The sequence below is a fragment of the Mesoplodon mirus genome (assembly GCF_964341445.2).
Source record: "Mesoplodon mirus genome assembly, chromosome: 12".
Classification (NCBI taxonomy): domain Eukaryota; kingdom Metazoa; phylum Chordata; class Mammalia; order Artiodactyla; family Ziphiidae; genus Mesoplodon; species Mesoplodon mirus.
Genome location: NC_138988.1, coordinates 29,955,645 through 29,971,925, shown reverse-complemented (window position 1 = coordinate 29,971,925; position 16,281 = coordinate 29,955,645). Strand labels below are relative to the sequence as shown.

The following is a 16,281-nucleotide window of genomic DNA, read 5'->3' as shown; positions in this document are numbered from 1 at the left end:
GGGGAGGTGGAGGAGAGAAAGGGAGAGATGAGAAGGTGAACAGCAGTGGAAAAGGTTAAAAATAAAATATCAAAGACAGCTTCTGCTCCCACCACGCTATATCCCTTCAGGCAACTGGGTGCAGAGCTGACAAGCCAGTGACATGGGAGAATGAAATAAGCTTTCTAGAATGCAAGGGCCTGAGCACACAGCATATGTGAACAGTAATGGAGGGGGAGGTAGTTGACACTGGGTCTTTAAAGAGGAGGTGGGGAGAGAAAGACCAAGAAATGTACATGTATTTTAAATTCACCAAAATAGACTTACATTTCCAAATGAAAACATAATACTACAACCAATGTGTTTTCTAGCTAAAAATCATAATCACCAAGTGGTTGATACAATTTGACATAATTCAACTGCTACCAGTATTTGTTCACGAATTGCATTTTTAATTTGTATCTGATCTACTTCAGCTGCTTATAACAAACACATTCACACAAGACCAGATGAAGCAGACAATTTTAGAAAAGAAAAACAATTTAGAGAGGAGGCTCTTTATCTGGGGTCCGTAATTCCTAAGGAGGTTTATTAACAGGGGTGCCAGATAAAATACAGGACCCAGATAAATTTGAATTTCAGAAAACGAATACTTTTTTTTACTCAAGGTAGGCCCCAAGATTTCATGGGCACACTATTTATTAAGACATCTCAGAAGATGCATGAGTCCCTTGACATTGTGTAAAAATTTGGAAAGGAGATTGGCTGTAGCTTTCTATCAGAGTCTTAAATCTGTGATCTCCCAATAGTAAAACACCATTAATGGAAAGAGAGAATTCTCTTTGCCTGGCCTGAGCTTCCTGGCAGCCAAAGCCAAGGGGCCAGTTTACCAAATAGCAGCCAGGAGAGGAGGCCCAAGTGAAAGGAGAGCCTGCCTGGGTGTGGCTGAGCTATTTCAGGGCTCCTTGCAGCCTGACAGGAGTCTGAGAGTTGAGCCTGAGGGCAACGGGACTCCCTGGAAGGGTTTTGATGTTTTAAAGGATCGGGTATGCCTTCCTTACAAACTATCTCCAGCTGCTCTGTGGAGATTGGCTTGCAGAGGGGCAGGAATGGAGAGGACAGTGGACAGAGGGGACAAGGGCCTGGGGTGGGCTGGACGGAAGGAAACAGACCGGAGCGGTATGTAGAAGGTGATGGGGAGTCGGGAAGAGAGACCCAGAGGTTGGACCAAGTGCCTCAAGGGTCCTCTCCACTCGGGCTTTAATGTTTGTGCAACCACCACTGTAGGAAGTGGGTGTGGCTGCTTTTCTGCATCCTCATTATTTCTTGAGTGAGGCTCTTGCGGTGGGGGGGGGGTTCTGAGCGATGATGAAGTAAACGTACAGTCTTACCTGCGTCACTGAAAGTAGCCCCGCAGCGCCGCAGCTTCGGCTGCCATCTCCTCCTCTGATCTCCACAAGGCTGGGGAGTCCTCCTTCTCTTTGTCATGTTTCTGGAGCTTTGGAGAAGAAAACTAGGCTCATTAATAGGCCCTTGGGATCTCCGTGAACAAGTCTTGGGGAAGCGGTCGAACAGCATTCGCAAATCAGAGGCCGGGGGCGCGTGTGTCTTCCTTTTCATTGTATTAGTTGCCAGAATTTGAAAATGGGGCGGTTTTGTGTACAAATCCACATTCCAGCTTTTGTAATACAATAACTAGATTAGGCTGCTATATGTGGTCCCTTCACCACCTTGTAATTATCTGCTGAGGTTGGGAGTGGGCGTCACAGACGGGGGACATCCTGCATTTACCAAAACCCTCACCACTCTCAAACATTGCGCTCGGCCAGCATCATCCATTGGTTTTACTTCCCAGACGCGAAGGCATTACGTTTGCCACCTACCCACAGTCGTTCCCCAAGCTGGCCTGGGGGTTACGCCCTCTTCGGCTTAGCCTCTTTTATATGAGCTCTAGCAGTTTTGCTCAGCGAACTGAAACAGCCCCGGGCTAATTTATGAGAATAATGAATTTCAGGGCCATGAGTACTGAGTAAGAAATAAAAGAGTACACGCATTAAAAGAGGCTTCAAGCAGGCAAACAGTAAAAAACAAAGAAAAACTAAATAAAAAATTAAATGAGGAAGCATCAAAAAATTAACAGTTGGTCTTAGACAAAGGAACCCTTTCAAAATCCTCTTCAGATACCCATATTTATTTAAAAAACATTTTGTCTATGTCTCAGATTTATATATTGAGTGAATAAAATTTCAATTCTATCAGAGAGAGAGAGGGTATTGTCAGAACTCTCTTCTTTAGAAGAGGTCAGTTTCCCCCCTTAGTCTCCTATTGCAATTTAGTTTTATTAACTAAATTTGTTATTCCTGTGCGTGGCTCTAGACACTGTAAAATGCTGAGGGTATAAATTCTTACAGGAGGCACAATGTACTGTTTCGTACTAAGTCATTTGAGGAGATTGAGGCAAACTAATAGCACCAATGATAACTAGTATTCATGATGTAAAGGGCAGTTTCTTCTTCACGTATTATTTCCTTGTGCATCATTTCATTTAATCCTTACAATAGCCCATACACAAGGCAGGCACTGCTTCACTCCTCACCAAGGGAGAAATTGAGTTCCGAGGAAGTCCATTCACCTATTGGAGATCACCCAGCAAGGAGCAGTAGTGCCAGGGGTGTCCCCGGCAAATTTTGCCTTTTAGTCTATCCTGGAGGAAGTGCAGTGCCACCAAAGAGTGACCAGCTCCACAGATCCTGCTGCGGCTCCCCGGGTACCGTCACCCAAAAGCCAGATCTTTGACAAAGGAGCCTGCCGACTCAGGAAAAAAGTCTCACGACTAAAATAGTGGAGTTTTGCTATTTCAGACCCATCTCACTCTCCCTCTAACCCAGAGACACCTCCTGCCCCCAACCCTGGCAGCTTGCAGCAGATGGAGAAATGTCCCCATTATTTCAGAGCAAACTTTGATACAGAAGGCAAAACAGTGAGGGAACAATGATAGCCTGGCCCTCCAGCTGAGCACTATTTCTACGCGGCGTAAGTTTGAGCCTAAATGAGTTTCATTAGCATATAACCAGGACACAAATATGTCATGGGTCTTCCGCTCAGAATCTGGCTGCCAGCACGCTGGTTTTACGTTTTGCCACGTAGATTTAATTCTCCTTAGTGGAAGAAAACCACATTTTAAGAAGTCATTTCCCTCCTTGCGGAAGCAGATATGACGCAATGGCTACAGGCGAGGCCAACGGGATTGCTATTTTTCTACTCAGGAACTGACTTTCATTTTGATACTAGCTTTAGGTCTGTTATAAATCCATCTTGTAACAATTCAATAGGATGACAAAGAACGATGCGAAGCCCAGAAAATATGGCCCTCCCACTTCTGGTACTGCCATCGGAAGATGCTGAAATCTAGCATTAAGTGGTCTCAGCACGCAGATCGTACCAGATGAACGCAAATAATTTAGGGCCTGCAAACGTTAATGCCTCCTTGGTTATTAGGCTCCCGTCTGCTTTTGTCATATGCCTTACAGATGGCAACGTTGTGCCAATGCTCATAAGTTGTCTATGGAAAACAGGAAATAAGTCAAACAAAAACGAATTGTATTTGCAAAGCTCTGTTGTATACGGTTTTTAAAACTTAGGGGTTTCCCTCCTAAAAGCCCCAGATGGAAGCGTGTAGCTTTCCTTAGAACAGCCGTGCTCAACCCCGGCTGCCCGCTGCAATCACATAGAGAACTTTAAAAACTACAGATGCCTGGCTCCGCCCCAGGGATTCTGATTTAATTGGTCTGGGGGGCAGCCTGGGTGTGGGGATTCTTTTCCAACTTCTCAGGCACTTGAGAAGCAGTGCATCTGAGAGAAGTTTGTGTGTATAGACAGAGGCCATACACGTAACAGAAATAATACCTTTGCCTTTAAGCCCGTTGCCTACGACTCAGTCGACGGTATGGAGGCTTTCCTTTGCAAACCCTGCTCTGGAACTGTAAAAAGGGAGTAGTGAGAGGTGTGATTAGTGATGTGTGTGACACGTAGTAAGAGGTGCTGAGTGTTTGCTGCTGCTGCTACCACGACTATTATTAGCATTATTATTATTACTATAGGCTGGATATACTGTCCCCTGACAGTGACCAATGACCAACCCACAGAGGTTGTTTCCAGGGGTAAAAGTGCCTTTACCATCTTCATGGTTTCCCAGTGACCTTTATCTTTTGGACCTTAACTACTGTGTGAAAGGATTAACAGCCATGATCAGAATTCAAACCAAACCAAACTAATCTAATCAGACATTCAAGTCTGAGGAGGAAATTTAGCTCCTTCAGCCCTAAAATACCAGCAATAATTCCTACCTCTCAGAGTTGTTGTAAGAAGCGACTGAAGTATTACTGGAGGCTCCTGACAGGTAAAGGTTAAGGTCCTTAAAGTAAAAAGCATGTGGTGAAGGTCAAATGCAGTCAGAATTACTCTGGGAGCACAGCTGCCAGATTTAGCAAATAAAAATACAGGGCACTCAGTTAATTTGTTTTACTATATCTCATGCAGTATTTGGGACATACTTATACTAAAAAATATTTGTCATGTATCTGAAATTCAAATTTAACTGGACATCCTGTATCTTATCTGGCAACTCAGTCTTGGAGACCCCTTAGGAAGGGACCGTAGGAAGTGCTTGGTTTGATTTCGGATGTTCCCCAAACCACCTAGCTGTGAATCCTAGAGAAGATGGAGGAGACTGTCCGAAGGAAGGTCAAATTCAAGGCTAGCATTTTATGCATTCTGGGGCTTATTATTATTTTTGCATGAAATGCAGAGGAAATCATTAGCACTGTTTAAAATCCACAGCTCGTCTGTTCTGAGATGCACAGTTTTTCCCATTGTAACATCTCTGAAGTCAAAGCATGTCCTACAATCAACGGTGTGTCATAATTTAATTGGCAGTGTTTTTCTTTCTTAGTAGGACATAAAATAACAGTAGTTCTTTCCACTAGGGTGTCTGGGATTCAATGCTGTATAGTTCTCCATCTCTTTCCTCCCTGCTGTGAGGCCACAGAAGTTAAATCATGAATATGCTCAGCACCAAGGCTGATGTAACATCTATTCCTTCCCTTCTCCTTACGCAACAGCAAGAGTTGACACTCTTTTCAGAAGCGTGGTGCTTTGAGGAAGGCTCATGCCAAAGTTACAAAGTTTGCAGAAAGTCGAACCAAAGTCTTTATTCACATTGCACAGAGGGAAGTCTGTGATGGCTCCTCGAAGTGAATTCTATTTCTATACAGCTTTGAAAAGAGATTTAAAAAAAAACCTGTATCTGCAGTCTTCCTGCTTTATCTGCCTGAAATGATTTTGGGGGAAGGTAGTGTTAACAGGATTTCTGATTGAAGTACTGATACGTGTCGATTTTGACACTGTGCTACTTCCTGTGCATTGAGTGTGTTCTCACGAGGCATGTGGGGCAGTGATTAATTCCCTGATGTAATGCTCAAGCTGCCTTGACTATTGACATTTTTATAGCTCTGTGATGGAATACAGTAGGAGGAATGATTCACAATAATTTAAACGTTTTTTTTCAGAATTTAGAACTAACCTGTAATAAAACGCCAAATTATTTTCAAAGAGCAGAAAAACAATTTAAAGCCACTTCTCAAAGAAGCCAGTGGCTGAATATAAGCTTGGGTGGTGGTCTAAAATTCACCAGTATCTTTCATTGTTTAGTTTTGTAAAACAATATAAAGAGCAGAGAGTTTAAACCATTTCTTACAGGTTGATGGTTCTGCTCAGACAGGTGTTTATATAAAGTATTGCAAGGAAAATAATTTCAATGGGAAGTAAATCCTTAATTTTTTTAGATCTGACCCTCTGTTACTGCTTTGAATTTAGCCAATAAGCCTTTGTTGAGCACATGATATACTTCAGGCACCGTTCTAGCTCTTATGAAAGCTATAAAGATGAATAAGACAAAAACCTTTGCCTTCTGGGGTTCTCACCACCCAACAGGGCAGATAGATTCATACACACATCATTTAGTCCAAGTCAGTATGGTATAAATACTGGACTAGAACTTCTACCATAGTGCTCTCAGGATATCTGGGGGAGACAATAATTCTTACTGGGGTAGGGTTGACTTTAAAAAATCAGGATTTGCACTGGCTTCAAAGATGGTGATGGGATTTTTAAGGACAGGGTTGTTCTGGGCAATGGGAACAGCTTCAGCAAACACATGAGGTATCTGCCAGCTCTCCTGTAACCTGTGCCCATCGCCAGCTTCATCCTCCTCTGGTACTACTCTTTCTTTCGTGACGAATGCTGCCCTGGCATCCTAGCCATGCCTGCCCATCTATCAGAGTTGTTGAGAGAGCTGAAACTTAGTTGCCATTTTGAGAAGCTTTAACATTCCATTGCTTAAAGAAGGGACCCACACCCCAGTGGCCCAAAAGATGGCCTCCAGTTCTACAGTTCAAAACTGCAAAAAGTTTTGAACCCTATTGAGGAAGATATTCCCCTCCCAATCACCTTTCAGTCATCTAAGTAATCAAAAAGAAAGTCTCCGTCGGTATGAGCTTGTCCTGAACATGGTACCAGTGTGACCTCTAACAGAATGAGAGGTGCCATCCAGACTCTAGCTAGAATATAAGACTATTTTATTTAAATCTTCTTTATTTGAGGCCTATCTCCCATTTATGATGCCATCTCAAGTTTCCTTTTAAAGTAAATCTAAGTTAAAAATAAGAGTCAATTTAGAAAATATATTAAGTAAAAATGTGGGAAACATGGCATTCACCTTGGGAGATGGTCCAGAGGTGGGAATTGGAGCGGAGATGGGGGAAGTGACTGCAAACGTGAAGCTTGGGCCTTTTAGAACATGCGACAGCCATGTGGGTGTGGTTGTTTTTATTGATTGGAACAGTAGAAGGCTCCAGAATTTTTTTTTTTATGACAGATGCTTAGAAGTCAAAATAATTTCATATGATAAGAGCTCTGAAGAGAATCAGAGCAGAGTGATCTGCAGGGATGGTGGCACTTTGGGGGAGGGGGTGTCTGGAGCAAGGCCTCATGAAGAGGTGCCATTTCAGCTGCGACATGAACAGTGATTTGAGGTCCATGAAGCAAAGGGCTAGGAGGACAGCAAGTGGACAGCAACCTGGAGGGAAAAGGAAGCTTGGCATTTGAGTAACTGGCTGGAAGAGTAAGTGCGGGAGATAGCAGGTCCCTTACAGCTGGTGGGGATGGCTAGGAGGTTTGGATTTTATCTTTGGTGCAGTGGGAAGATATTAAAGGGTTAGAAGCAGGGAAGCAAAAGGACTAGAATAACTTTTTATAAAGAATAGCCCGGCTGGAGGAGATGGAAACAACCTAAGTGTCCATCATCGGATGAATGGATAAAGAAGATGTGGTGCATATATACAATGGAATATTACTCAAACATAAAAAGAAACGAAACTGAGTTATTTGTAGTGAGGTGGATGGACCTAGAGTCTGTCATACAGAGTGAAGTTAGTCAGAAAGAGAAAGACAAATACCGTACGCTAACACATATATATGGAATCTAAGAAAAAAAAAGTCATGAAGAACCTAGGGGTAAGACGGGAATAAAGACACAAACCTACTAGAGAATGGACTTGAGGCTATGGAGAGGGGGAAGGGTAAGCTGAGACAAAGCTAGAGAGTGGCATGGACATATATACACTACCAAGTATAAAATAGATAGCTAGTGGGAAGCAGCCGCATAGCACAGGGAGATCAGCTCGGTGCTTTGTGACTACCTAGAGGGGTGGGATAGGGAGGGAGATGCAAGAGGGAAGAGATATGGGAACATATGTATACGTATAACTGATTCACTTTGTTATACAGCAGAAACTAACACACCATTGTAAAGCAATTATACTCCAATAAAGATGTAAAAAAAGAAAAAGAATAGCCCGGCTGGGGAATTAGAGGGAGACAAGCTAGTGCAGCAGCCAGAGAAGAAGTGCTGGGAGCTGGGAGGCTCACGAGCATGGGGTGGAGTGGGGCTCAGGTGCCCACAGTCAGGGTGGTGGTGGGTCAGTGCAGTGTGTGCAGTTAGTGAGAAGGCTTGGCCCCTCCCTCTACATGGACCTCTGCCTCTGATGCTTCCCTCCAGGCACTCTGTAAAGCACACTTTGATCCCGGTCCCCTGCTCAAGGCTGCTCTGAACCAGTGTGAAAAATCAGTCCGTTTCTGCTCAATACGTGCAGAACACTCCCCGAAGTCCCAGTTCGATTGGCACGAGTTATATTTCATGATCCTGATGCCGTCTCACTTTCTCTGTCTCTCTCATACACATACAGCCAGCGTCCTTTGAGCACATATTTTGTCCCCAAACACTGAATGTCCTTCCTCTAAGTACTGGTTATTGAGCAGATTATCACCACTTTGGGCTTTCTTGGTGTCCTAATGAATCACCTTTTGCTTTCACTTGAGGCAAAAAAAATGACTTGTGTCATCAACCTCTTGCTGCCACTTCTGCTTCTTTAGAATCCTGAGATTCTTCAAATATTTCTTTGGGCAAAAATATGTTCATTTCCCCCCTTCTTTCTCTCCATGGGGGGGATCCTGTGAGCTAAAGCTCTGGACTAACCACTAGATTACTGCAACCAAATTACCTGCAGTTCCCTCTGTTCACTGTTGAGTTTCCATAGCCCAGTTCTTTGCCCTTTATGGAGAGAAATTCTGGTAATTGATGGAGCATTCGTCATTTGATTAGTTGCCAAAGCTTTGACTTGAGCCTAACTTGCTTGAGTAGAAGCAAAAGTTTTTTTAGTGCTGCCAATGGGGCCAAAATGCTGAAATAAGCTATTAAATTAATTAATGAAATCCTACTTTCAAGGAGTATAGTGTTGATGTTTAAGAATTTGTAACCCCCAGAAGTATTTGCCAAACCACTGTACTATCACAGAACCCAATTGCTGATCCAATTATCCATTAAAGTATCACATTGTCAAGCCGATTGCCAGAGCGGCAAGTGAGACTGCCAGCATCACAATTTGGATGAGATACTACTCAACTGACTAAACTGTGAATGGTCTTCAGAGCATCCCATACACCCTAATCACCTGTACAAACCCAGCTGAACAATTCTGGCTTGCTGGGGTGCACACCTGCCATCAGAAAATCGCTTTAATTGGTGGGACATTAAAGTTTGCAGTTTTCCATCAGAAGCTTGTTAGGAGCAGTTCAGCAAAAAGCAACTGTGGCTTCTGGCCCTAGGCAGAGTTGATTTTCATTAAAACATTAAAGGGGTCACTTCCAGTCAGGGGAGCGAGCCATGAAACTAACCTGAAATGTGCATCTGAGAAGGGAGGCCCCCCTGGGTCTGCGTGCTGCAGGCCACCGTCTAGAACTTCCTGACAACGTGACATCAGGGCAGTTGAGGAACAGGACTCAGCAACGGGGCTGTGAGGGAGCACTGGGGGGTTGATACAGGAGTCTCCGCATTTGAGAATCATTGGCCTAGACAGAGTGAAGGGCAAACTCGGCTTATTCTTAGGACACCCCACTGCTAAAATTTTCCTCATAGCTTACTATAGCGAGCTTCATGTTTAATCCTGCCTAATAGCGGGGCTTAGCATTTCAGCTGACAATCCCATTTACAGCGGTAACCTGGCTGCGAGGGTTCGGTAGAGAAACTGATTGCGCTCACCCAGGAGTTCTTTGCTCTTCCAATTATTTAAAAAAAAAAAAAGCACTCAACAATAGCTGATTTGGTAACAAGCCTCCTGTCTAGTTCCCATGTTTATGGTAGAAATCACCAAATCACAGTAACATCCATCTTTGTATCCTCACTGCTTGCTGTGTCTGACACCCAGGAGTAGGTTTTCAAGAAACATTTGTCAAAATAGGTCTCTAAGTTACAGCTTCCCTCCCAACCTACTGGCTGTGCAAGTTCATCATCCCCATTTTCCAGAGGCATCATCCAAGTCTCTTAGGAATGTAAGTCAGGAGAACATCGCATGGCTAATTAGGAACAATCATTGGTTCGGATTAGAAATACAGTTTGCTGGCTCCTCGTACACTCACTCAGGGATCCACTCTGTAAATTTTCCTTTGGTTAATATTTTTGAAAACATGGGTACTAAAGCAGTCCAGAAAAGAAAACCAAAGTTGCAGATAGAGATCAGCCTCTGAGCTGGGGTGCCTCCTCTGCGGGTGGGGGGCGGGGGAGGGGGGCAGTTGGTCTCCTAGGGCAGTTTTCGGTGAATAATTGCTGGTCGCTGACGCCTCGCCCCAGGCTCCACCCTATCTGAGTTTTCCTGGTTTTTCCGTGGGTAGGAAATTAGTGAAGTCACAGGGACTAGAGATTTCTACCAGTTTGAGTTCCTCAGGCCTCCTGTTTCTAAAAACATGCCCACCAAGAAATGAAATGAAGCGCCCTTGGAAAGGGAGGTTTGTGATGAAGCAAACTTCAGAGAAGGAAGCATTTATTCAAAAAGCAATTTCCTCAGCCAGCCATGCTCTGTAAGCCTTTTTTCCCTCCATGTTTAGGATACTGGTGTTTGAACAAGAGTGTTCTCCTTTCTCCCTAGAGTGATGTCAACCTGTGGTACTCAGAATGAGGAAAGGGAAAAGGCAAAGGGCCAATTTCAGGTTTCGTTTGAATCTCCTGAAGTTTTTATTTTCTATTTGCTCCTGCTACAGTATGGCTTTTTTTCAAAGGCGCCTTACAGAAACTTTAGAAGCATGGTCCAGGCGAGACAGCTTATCCCCGAAGAGGGTGCTACGACAGTACACCACCAACAATTCACCGTCATAGACATGGCCTCAGAATCCTGCTTAACACAATGCTCCAGGCAGCTACAACTGGGCCTCAAAATAAAACCCATTTGGAGAAGCTGAACTAGGTGAGGGGGTTGCAAATATGGGTCCCCCAAATACTGGAAACTCATTTGTCTGCAGAACTCATTCGATTAATCAACAAATAGTAAGAGGCCTTCCATGTGCTGGCACAGTGCATTGCACCGTGCAGGCTGGGCAAGGCTGAGTGTGTTCAGGAGGCTTACATTCGAGGAGAGAAGGCAGGCAATTAGCAAGGAATCAAATCTATTACAACCCTGAGAGACAATAATAAAGAGAACTATCAGTACATTAGATGGTATGATCAGGGAAGACTGCTCCGAGGAGGGAACAGTTAAAGCTGAGAGCAATCAGCAAGTGCAGACACGCAGAGAAAGACGGAGGTATCCGAACGCTCTCTGAACTGGCTGAAGGCCAGGGACTGAAGCCCAGGGAGGAAGCACCCAAAGAAAGGGCAGAAGAAGCAGGTGCTTCTTCCTCCCTGTAGGACCAGCGGCGCAAGTGCTGGAAGAGAAGAGGGACTGGATGATTCACTGGTCGCATCACCTTTGTTCAGCACCCAGTTTTTCTAGGCTCAGAAGAATAGCAATCGGGCGAAGACACAGGGAGTCCAGACTCGGCGAGGTGAAGGAGGGGAGGCCAGTCTGGCCTTGGAGGACGGGCAGTGCCGCTCCCTGGCTTGAGTTTTGCGTACTGGGTCTCTCCCTCACCTTAACATCAGGTCTTGCTAACGGGAAGCTTTCCACGGGAAAGCGGATGAGCAGCAAGTTATTTGCACAAGTGGTGACCACCATGGAGCAGCGAGGATGCTGGCTGACCTCGGAAACTTCTCTCCGAATGTCCAGCATATGTTTGGCAGAGCTGAAAGGGCTCCCCTAGCACCAGCCAGCCAGCCAGGTGCCTGGCACCGGGACCACGTGTGGGCGGATGAGAAATGACTAACAGAAAACCTATATTCCAGGGGTGCTCACCACTCCGCTGGATTGGTCATGCTTCCTTCTGTATACAAGACGATCGTTCTGCCTCTGGTTACAAAACTGCACCCTCTGAAGCTGCTGTGCGCCCCTTGGAAGTAACCTACCCTCCGTGACTTGCAAACCCATTCATTTCTGATGGAGCTGTTCCAATGCCCTTCAAAGAACCTGGCCGGTGTACACTGCACAAACAAATTAGGAGCCAGCCTTTCCCAAACGCCTCTCTCTATTTCATTTAAAAACCTTCTTTAATGAAGACATAAAAGCCTTGGATGCGGCTGGAACGCTATGCTTACCAGGCATGACAACAGATCTTTGTCACAGAGGATTTCAAATACCTTTAAAAACAAAAGAACAAAAAAACCCCAGAATACTCAAAAGAAACTGAGATTTCCTTGTTAATGGGCTCAGTTGTTCATTTTATATACCCTATAAGTGACCATAATCCAGAAATCAGCATAGACAATGGAGATATAAGGCAACTGCAAACACAAACACACACATACACAGCTTCACCTGAGTGAAAAATTAAAATGCAATACCAGGCTCATGACTTTTTTGAAGCATCAGGCTAGAAAAAAGATACCCTCACCTTTTTCAGCTTCCTACTGTGCATCTCTCAATTATTTATTACTAAGATGATCAAAAGGCACTATACGCACACACACAAATACAAAAATCCCAGGGTTGGCTCACATATATATATGGCTTGATTTTAAAATATTAGTACCTTTGATATTCCCATTAAACCTGAAAATATTATTACTGGGAGTTATAACTTCATGTATGAAAAACCCATAAAAATCTTTTGAGAGTCCTAATCTTTTAATTAATCTCACCTCAGTGCAGCTCAAGGGTTTAAAGGAATTTGTTTGGTTGGTTTTAAAAGATAAAAGATCAGAATGCTTTAAAGTAGCTTTTTGTAATTTCAGGTATCTATTTAAAGGTCCAGAAACGAATATTCGAAAAAAGCTTGGTTCTAGAGTCAGGATTTAAAACATATTTAAAGTTCCCTGGTCCAAATAGCATGTGACATCTGTATCCCTTCTGCCATATTGCTGCCAAGGGGCACACTCATGTCCTGCCTTGAATGTTCCAGGGATGAATATACTACTGCTCCTCAGACAGTCTGACCCTAGTTGACAAGCTGTGCTAGGAGACCATCCTTCCTCACCCTGAGTCTAAATATCCCTTCCCCCAACTTCTACACATAAGTCCTACCTTCAGCTCTTAGAGTCACACCACACAAGATCAAGTTAATGTAAAGATATTACTTTTGAGTACTGATGAATTTGAGCTATACCTAAATCTGGCAATACTGCAGGCTAGAGAGGACGTAAACCCTCAGGAGTGTGCTGGCATTGCCTGTGAGAGAATATATTGAAACAGCCTCTTTGGGAAACAGTTTGGCATTATCTCCTAAAGCTGGCATTCACAGTACCCTAAAACCCAGCAATACTACACCCAGGTATGTACCCGAGAGAAATTCTTGCCCACATACATGAGAATCTTCAAAGTAGCTCTGATGAAAACAGCAAAAGCCTGGACATGGCCACTTATTCAGAAAGTAGATGAATAAAATGTGATATATTCATATGATGGAATATTACAGTGATCGAAATAATTGTTTGATAGAACAGTTAGCCCATATGGACTAATCTCAATAACATACTATTAAGGAAAAAAAAATTCCCAAGAGATATTATGCAGCATGATACTTTTTTATAAAGTTGAAAAGTATATATTTTTGAGTTGTTTTTTGGAATGCATAGAGACGCCTAAAACTAGGTAAAAAGGAGTAAAGGAATGGGGACTATGGGATTCAGGGTGATGGACAACTCAGTATGGGGGAGGGTGGGGAAAAGATGGGGTGTAGTCTTATCACATGGTTAGATATAGGATATGGTACATGCATACAATGGAATATCAGTCATAGAAAAGAACAGAATAATGCCATGTGCAGCAACATGGGTGGACCTAGAGATTGTCATACTGAGTGAAGTAAGTCAGAGAAAGACAAATATCGTATGATACCGCTTATATGTGGAATCTTAAAAAAGGGCACAAATGAACTTATCTACAAAACAGAAATAGAGTTACAGATGTAGAAAACAAACTTATGGTTACCAGGCGGTAAAGGAGGTGAGAGGGGTAAATTGGGAGACTGGGATTGACAGATACACACTACTATATATAAGAAAGATAACCAATAAGGACCTACTGTATAGCACAGGGAACTCTACTCAGTACTCCGTCATGGCCTATATGGGAAAAGAAGCTAAAAAAGAGTAGATATATGTATATAACTGATTCACTTTGCTGTACTGCAGAAACTAACACAACATGGTAAATCAACTATACTCCCATAAAATTTTTTTAAAAAGGAAAAAAAAATCGTAGCTTTTGTTTTGAGTGATGCATGTGAAGATACGCATTAGCCATTAAAACGTAACTACTTAAATAACTACATGAAAGCAGGCCGTGAGTGAAAGCAAACAAAGATGACCATCCTCAGGCAACACTTAGAATTACACCACAGGATGACTGTAATTTCCCTCACTATGGAAATCCAGCTTCCCTTCTGAGACTCTCCATAAGAATTACAACATGGTAGCACTTGCCATGTAAAAGCACCGAAGTTATTAATTGGATTCCAGATGTCTAAAATTGATGTATCCCTTCACTGAATCCCCCCACCCCCCAGCCCAGGATCTATTTTGGATATAACACTCTACACAGGATGCTGTTCTTAATTAACACTGCTCTGCCTTAAGAGCTTTATGTCTGCGAGATAGTCATCCAAACACTCTCCCGTCCATAGATTTGCTCTTATGCCCTATCTCCGAAGCAAAAGTAATACTTGCCTGGATTTTAATAAACATGTCTGCAGGAGTAATATAACTTTCACATGCTTTCTACATTTCATAATCTCTCTCAGTGCTTTTCTTTATGCTGACTGCCACGCCAAGACTGGATTTTAAGGGCTTTGTAGCAGTTCTGTCTCCATTTCTGGTGCCCACCTTAGGGGGCAGCAAACAGTATGCTGATTGCTCTTTAGGTAGGAAGCAGAGACATGATGTTGAAAAAGCCATTTACTATCCAAGCTACTGTATTCCTCTCCCTCTTTAATTTTTGACTTTGCCTCCAGCTCATTGACCTTAGACTGAAGCATAGTAGCCAAGTTATCAGTCCAAGATCTGCGAGTGTTCCTAATTGGCTACTCAGATGGTGTCTACCAGATGCCAAAATTAAAAATTTTAAAAATCAAGCAAACTAATGTTTGGGAACCAAGAGGCAAAACAACCTGCTAAGGGACTAGTCCTTTCACTTTGCAAATGGTTACTCGAGCCTTGGGTGGAGAGGCAACTCAATCTACTTATAAAAGGAGCCAGATTTGGGACCTAATTCTTCAGCTAAAAGGCAGCTGAATCAGGAGGAACAAACACAGCTCTAAGGAAAAGGAACCCCTGTCCATGGCCGAAGGAGAGATGCTCTTGGTCCAATACTAGGGACCCTGCTGCTCTAGGGAAGTGGAAAACATCAAAGAGCCCAAGAATCAAGATGGCATAAATTTGTTGTTGTTCTACTACTTTTTTTTTTTTTTTTTTATTGATGGAACTCTGGTGAGTGCTTGCTAAGCGCCAGGTACAGAGATGATCTCATTTAATCCTTTTAACAGCACCTACCTCATGGTGCTGCCATCTCCATTTTCAGACGAGGAAATTAAGGCTCAGAGATGTGATCTTACAGCTCATGGGTTGTGGGACTTCAGGGCCCGCTCCCTCAACCTGCATTCCCTCTCTCCTAAAACACTGCTGAACATTCACTAAGCAATAGGGATTAGGTTGAAGTATCTCCATCAAAGCACTTTTGTGAATGGAATCTCCTTGGATCAACTTTGGGGTAGGTAGAGGCACAGTGTCATTGTCCCCATTTTACAGAAAAGGAAACAAAGGTTGAGAGAGATTAAGTGAATTGCTTGAGTCTTCTGCAGTCTTGGACTGAAAGCCTCAACATGTTTCTCTACTAAAAACGACCTTCGATTAATAAATAACAGGGTGGCCTGCCTCTAGTTTCTGAATTGGAACATCACAACTGAAGAAGCATGTATTGGGGGATCTCTCATTAAAAAACAGAACCTAAATTATAGGCGATGGGTCAGGGCACTTTCAGCTCAGTCTTTTAACCCTTGCCATCTGTGCTCGGTCCTGAGTTACTGGTCCTTGACCCGGCTTTCTTGGAATGATAGGCCCTCATTTACCATTTCACTCTTATCTCTCAACCCTTCACACTGTTTCCTTCCTATCTGAGTAGGAGAGGTTCTTTAAACAACCTGCCGCCTCTTTCACCACCAGCCCTTTGCACATACTAGTCTCTCTGCATGGAATACATTTCTTCTCCTGTTCCACCAAGGCTAGACTAGGTGGTCCTTGAATAAGGTTCTATTTCAGGACATTTATTGTGTTGTAAGTATCTTCCCCACTAAATTATAGGCAAAGCCACTTCTATGAGCAATATTCAG

General features: G+C 43.4%; 1 protein-coding gene and 1 long non-coding RNA gene across 13 annotated transcripts in view; one reads left to right on the top strand and one right to left on the bottom strand.

Annotated features, from left to right (window-relative positions):
- Window positions 1–16,281, bottom strand: part of FHIT (fragile histidine triad diadenosine triphosphatase) — a 1,482,405-nt gene that overhangs the window by 22,812 nt on the left and 1,443,312 nt on the right. For all 12 annotated transcript variants that reach the window (XM_082639705.1, XM_082639702.1, XM_082639708.1 and 9 more), the window contains one exon: window positions 1,371–1,477. In XM_082639705.1, the coding sequence (XP_082495831.1) occupies window positions 1,376–1,477 (102 nt within the window). In that variant the 3' untranslated portion in view covers window positions 1,371–1,375. The remainder of the gene's footprint in view (window positions 1–1,370; window positions 1,478–16,281) is intronic.
- Window positions 1–16,281, top strand: part of LOC309814197 — a 348,892-nt gene that overhangs the window by 272,069 nt on the left and 60,542 nt on the right. The window lies entirely within an intron of this gene.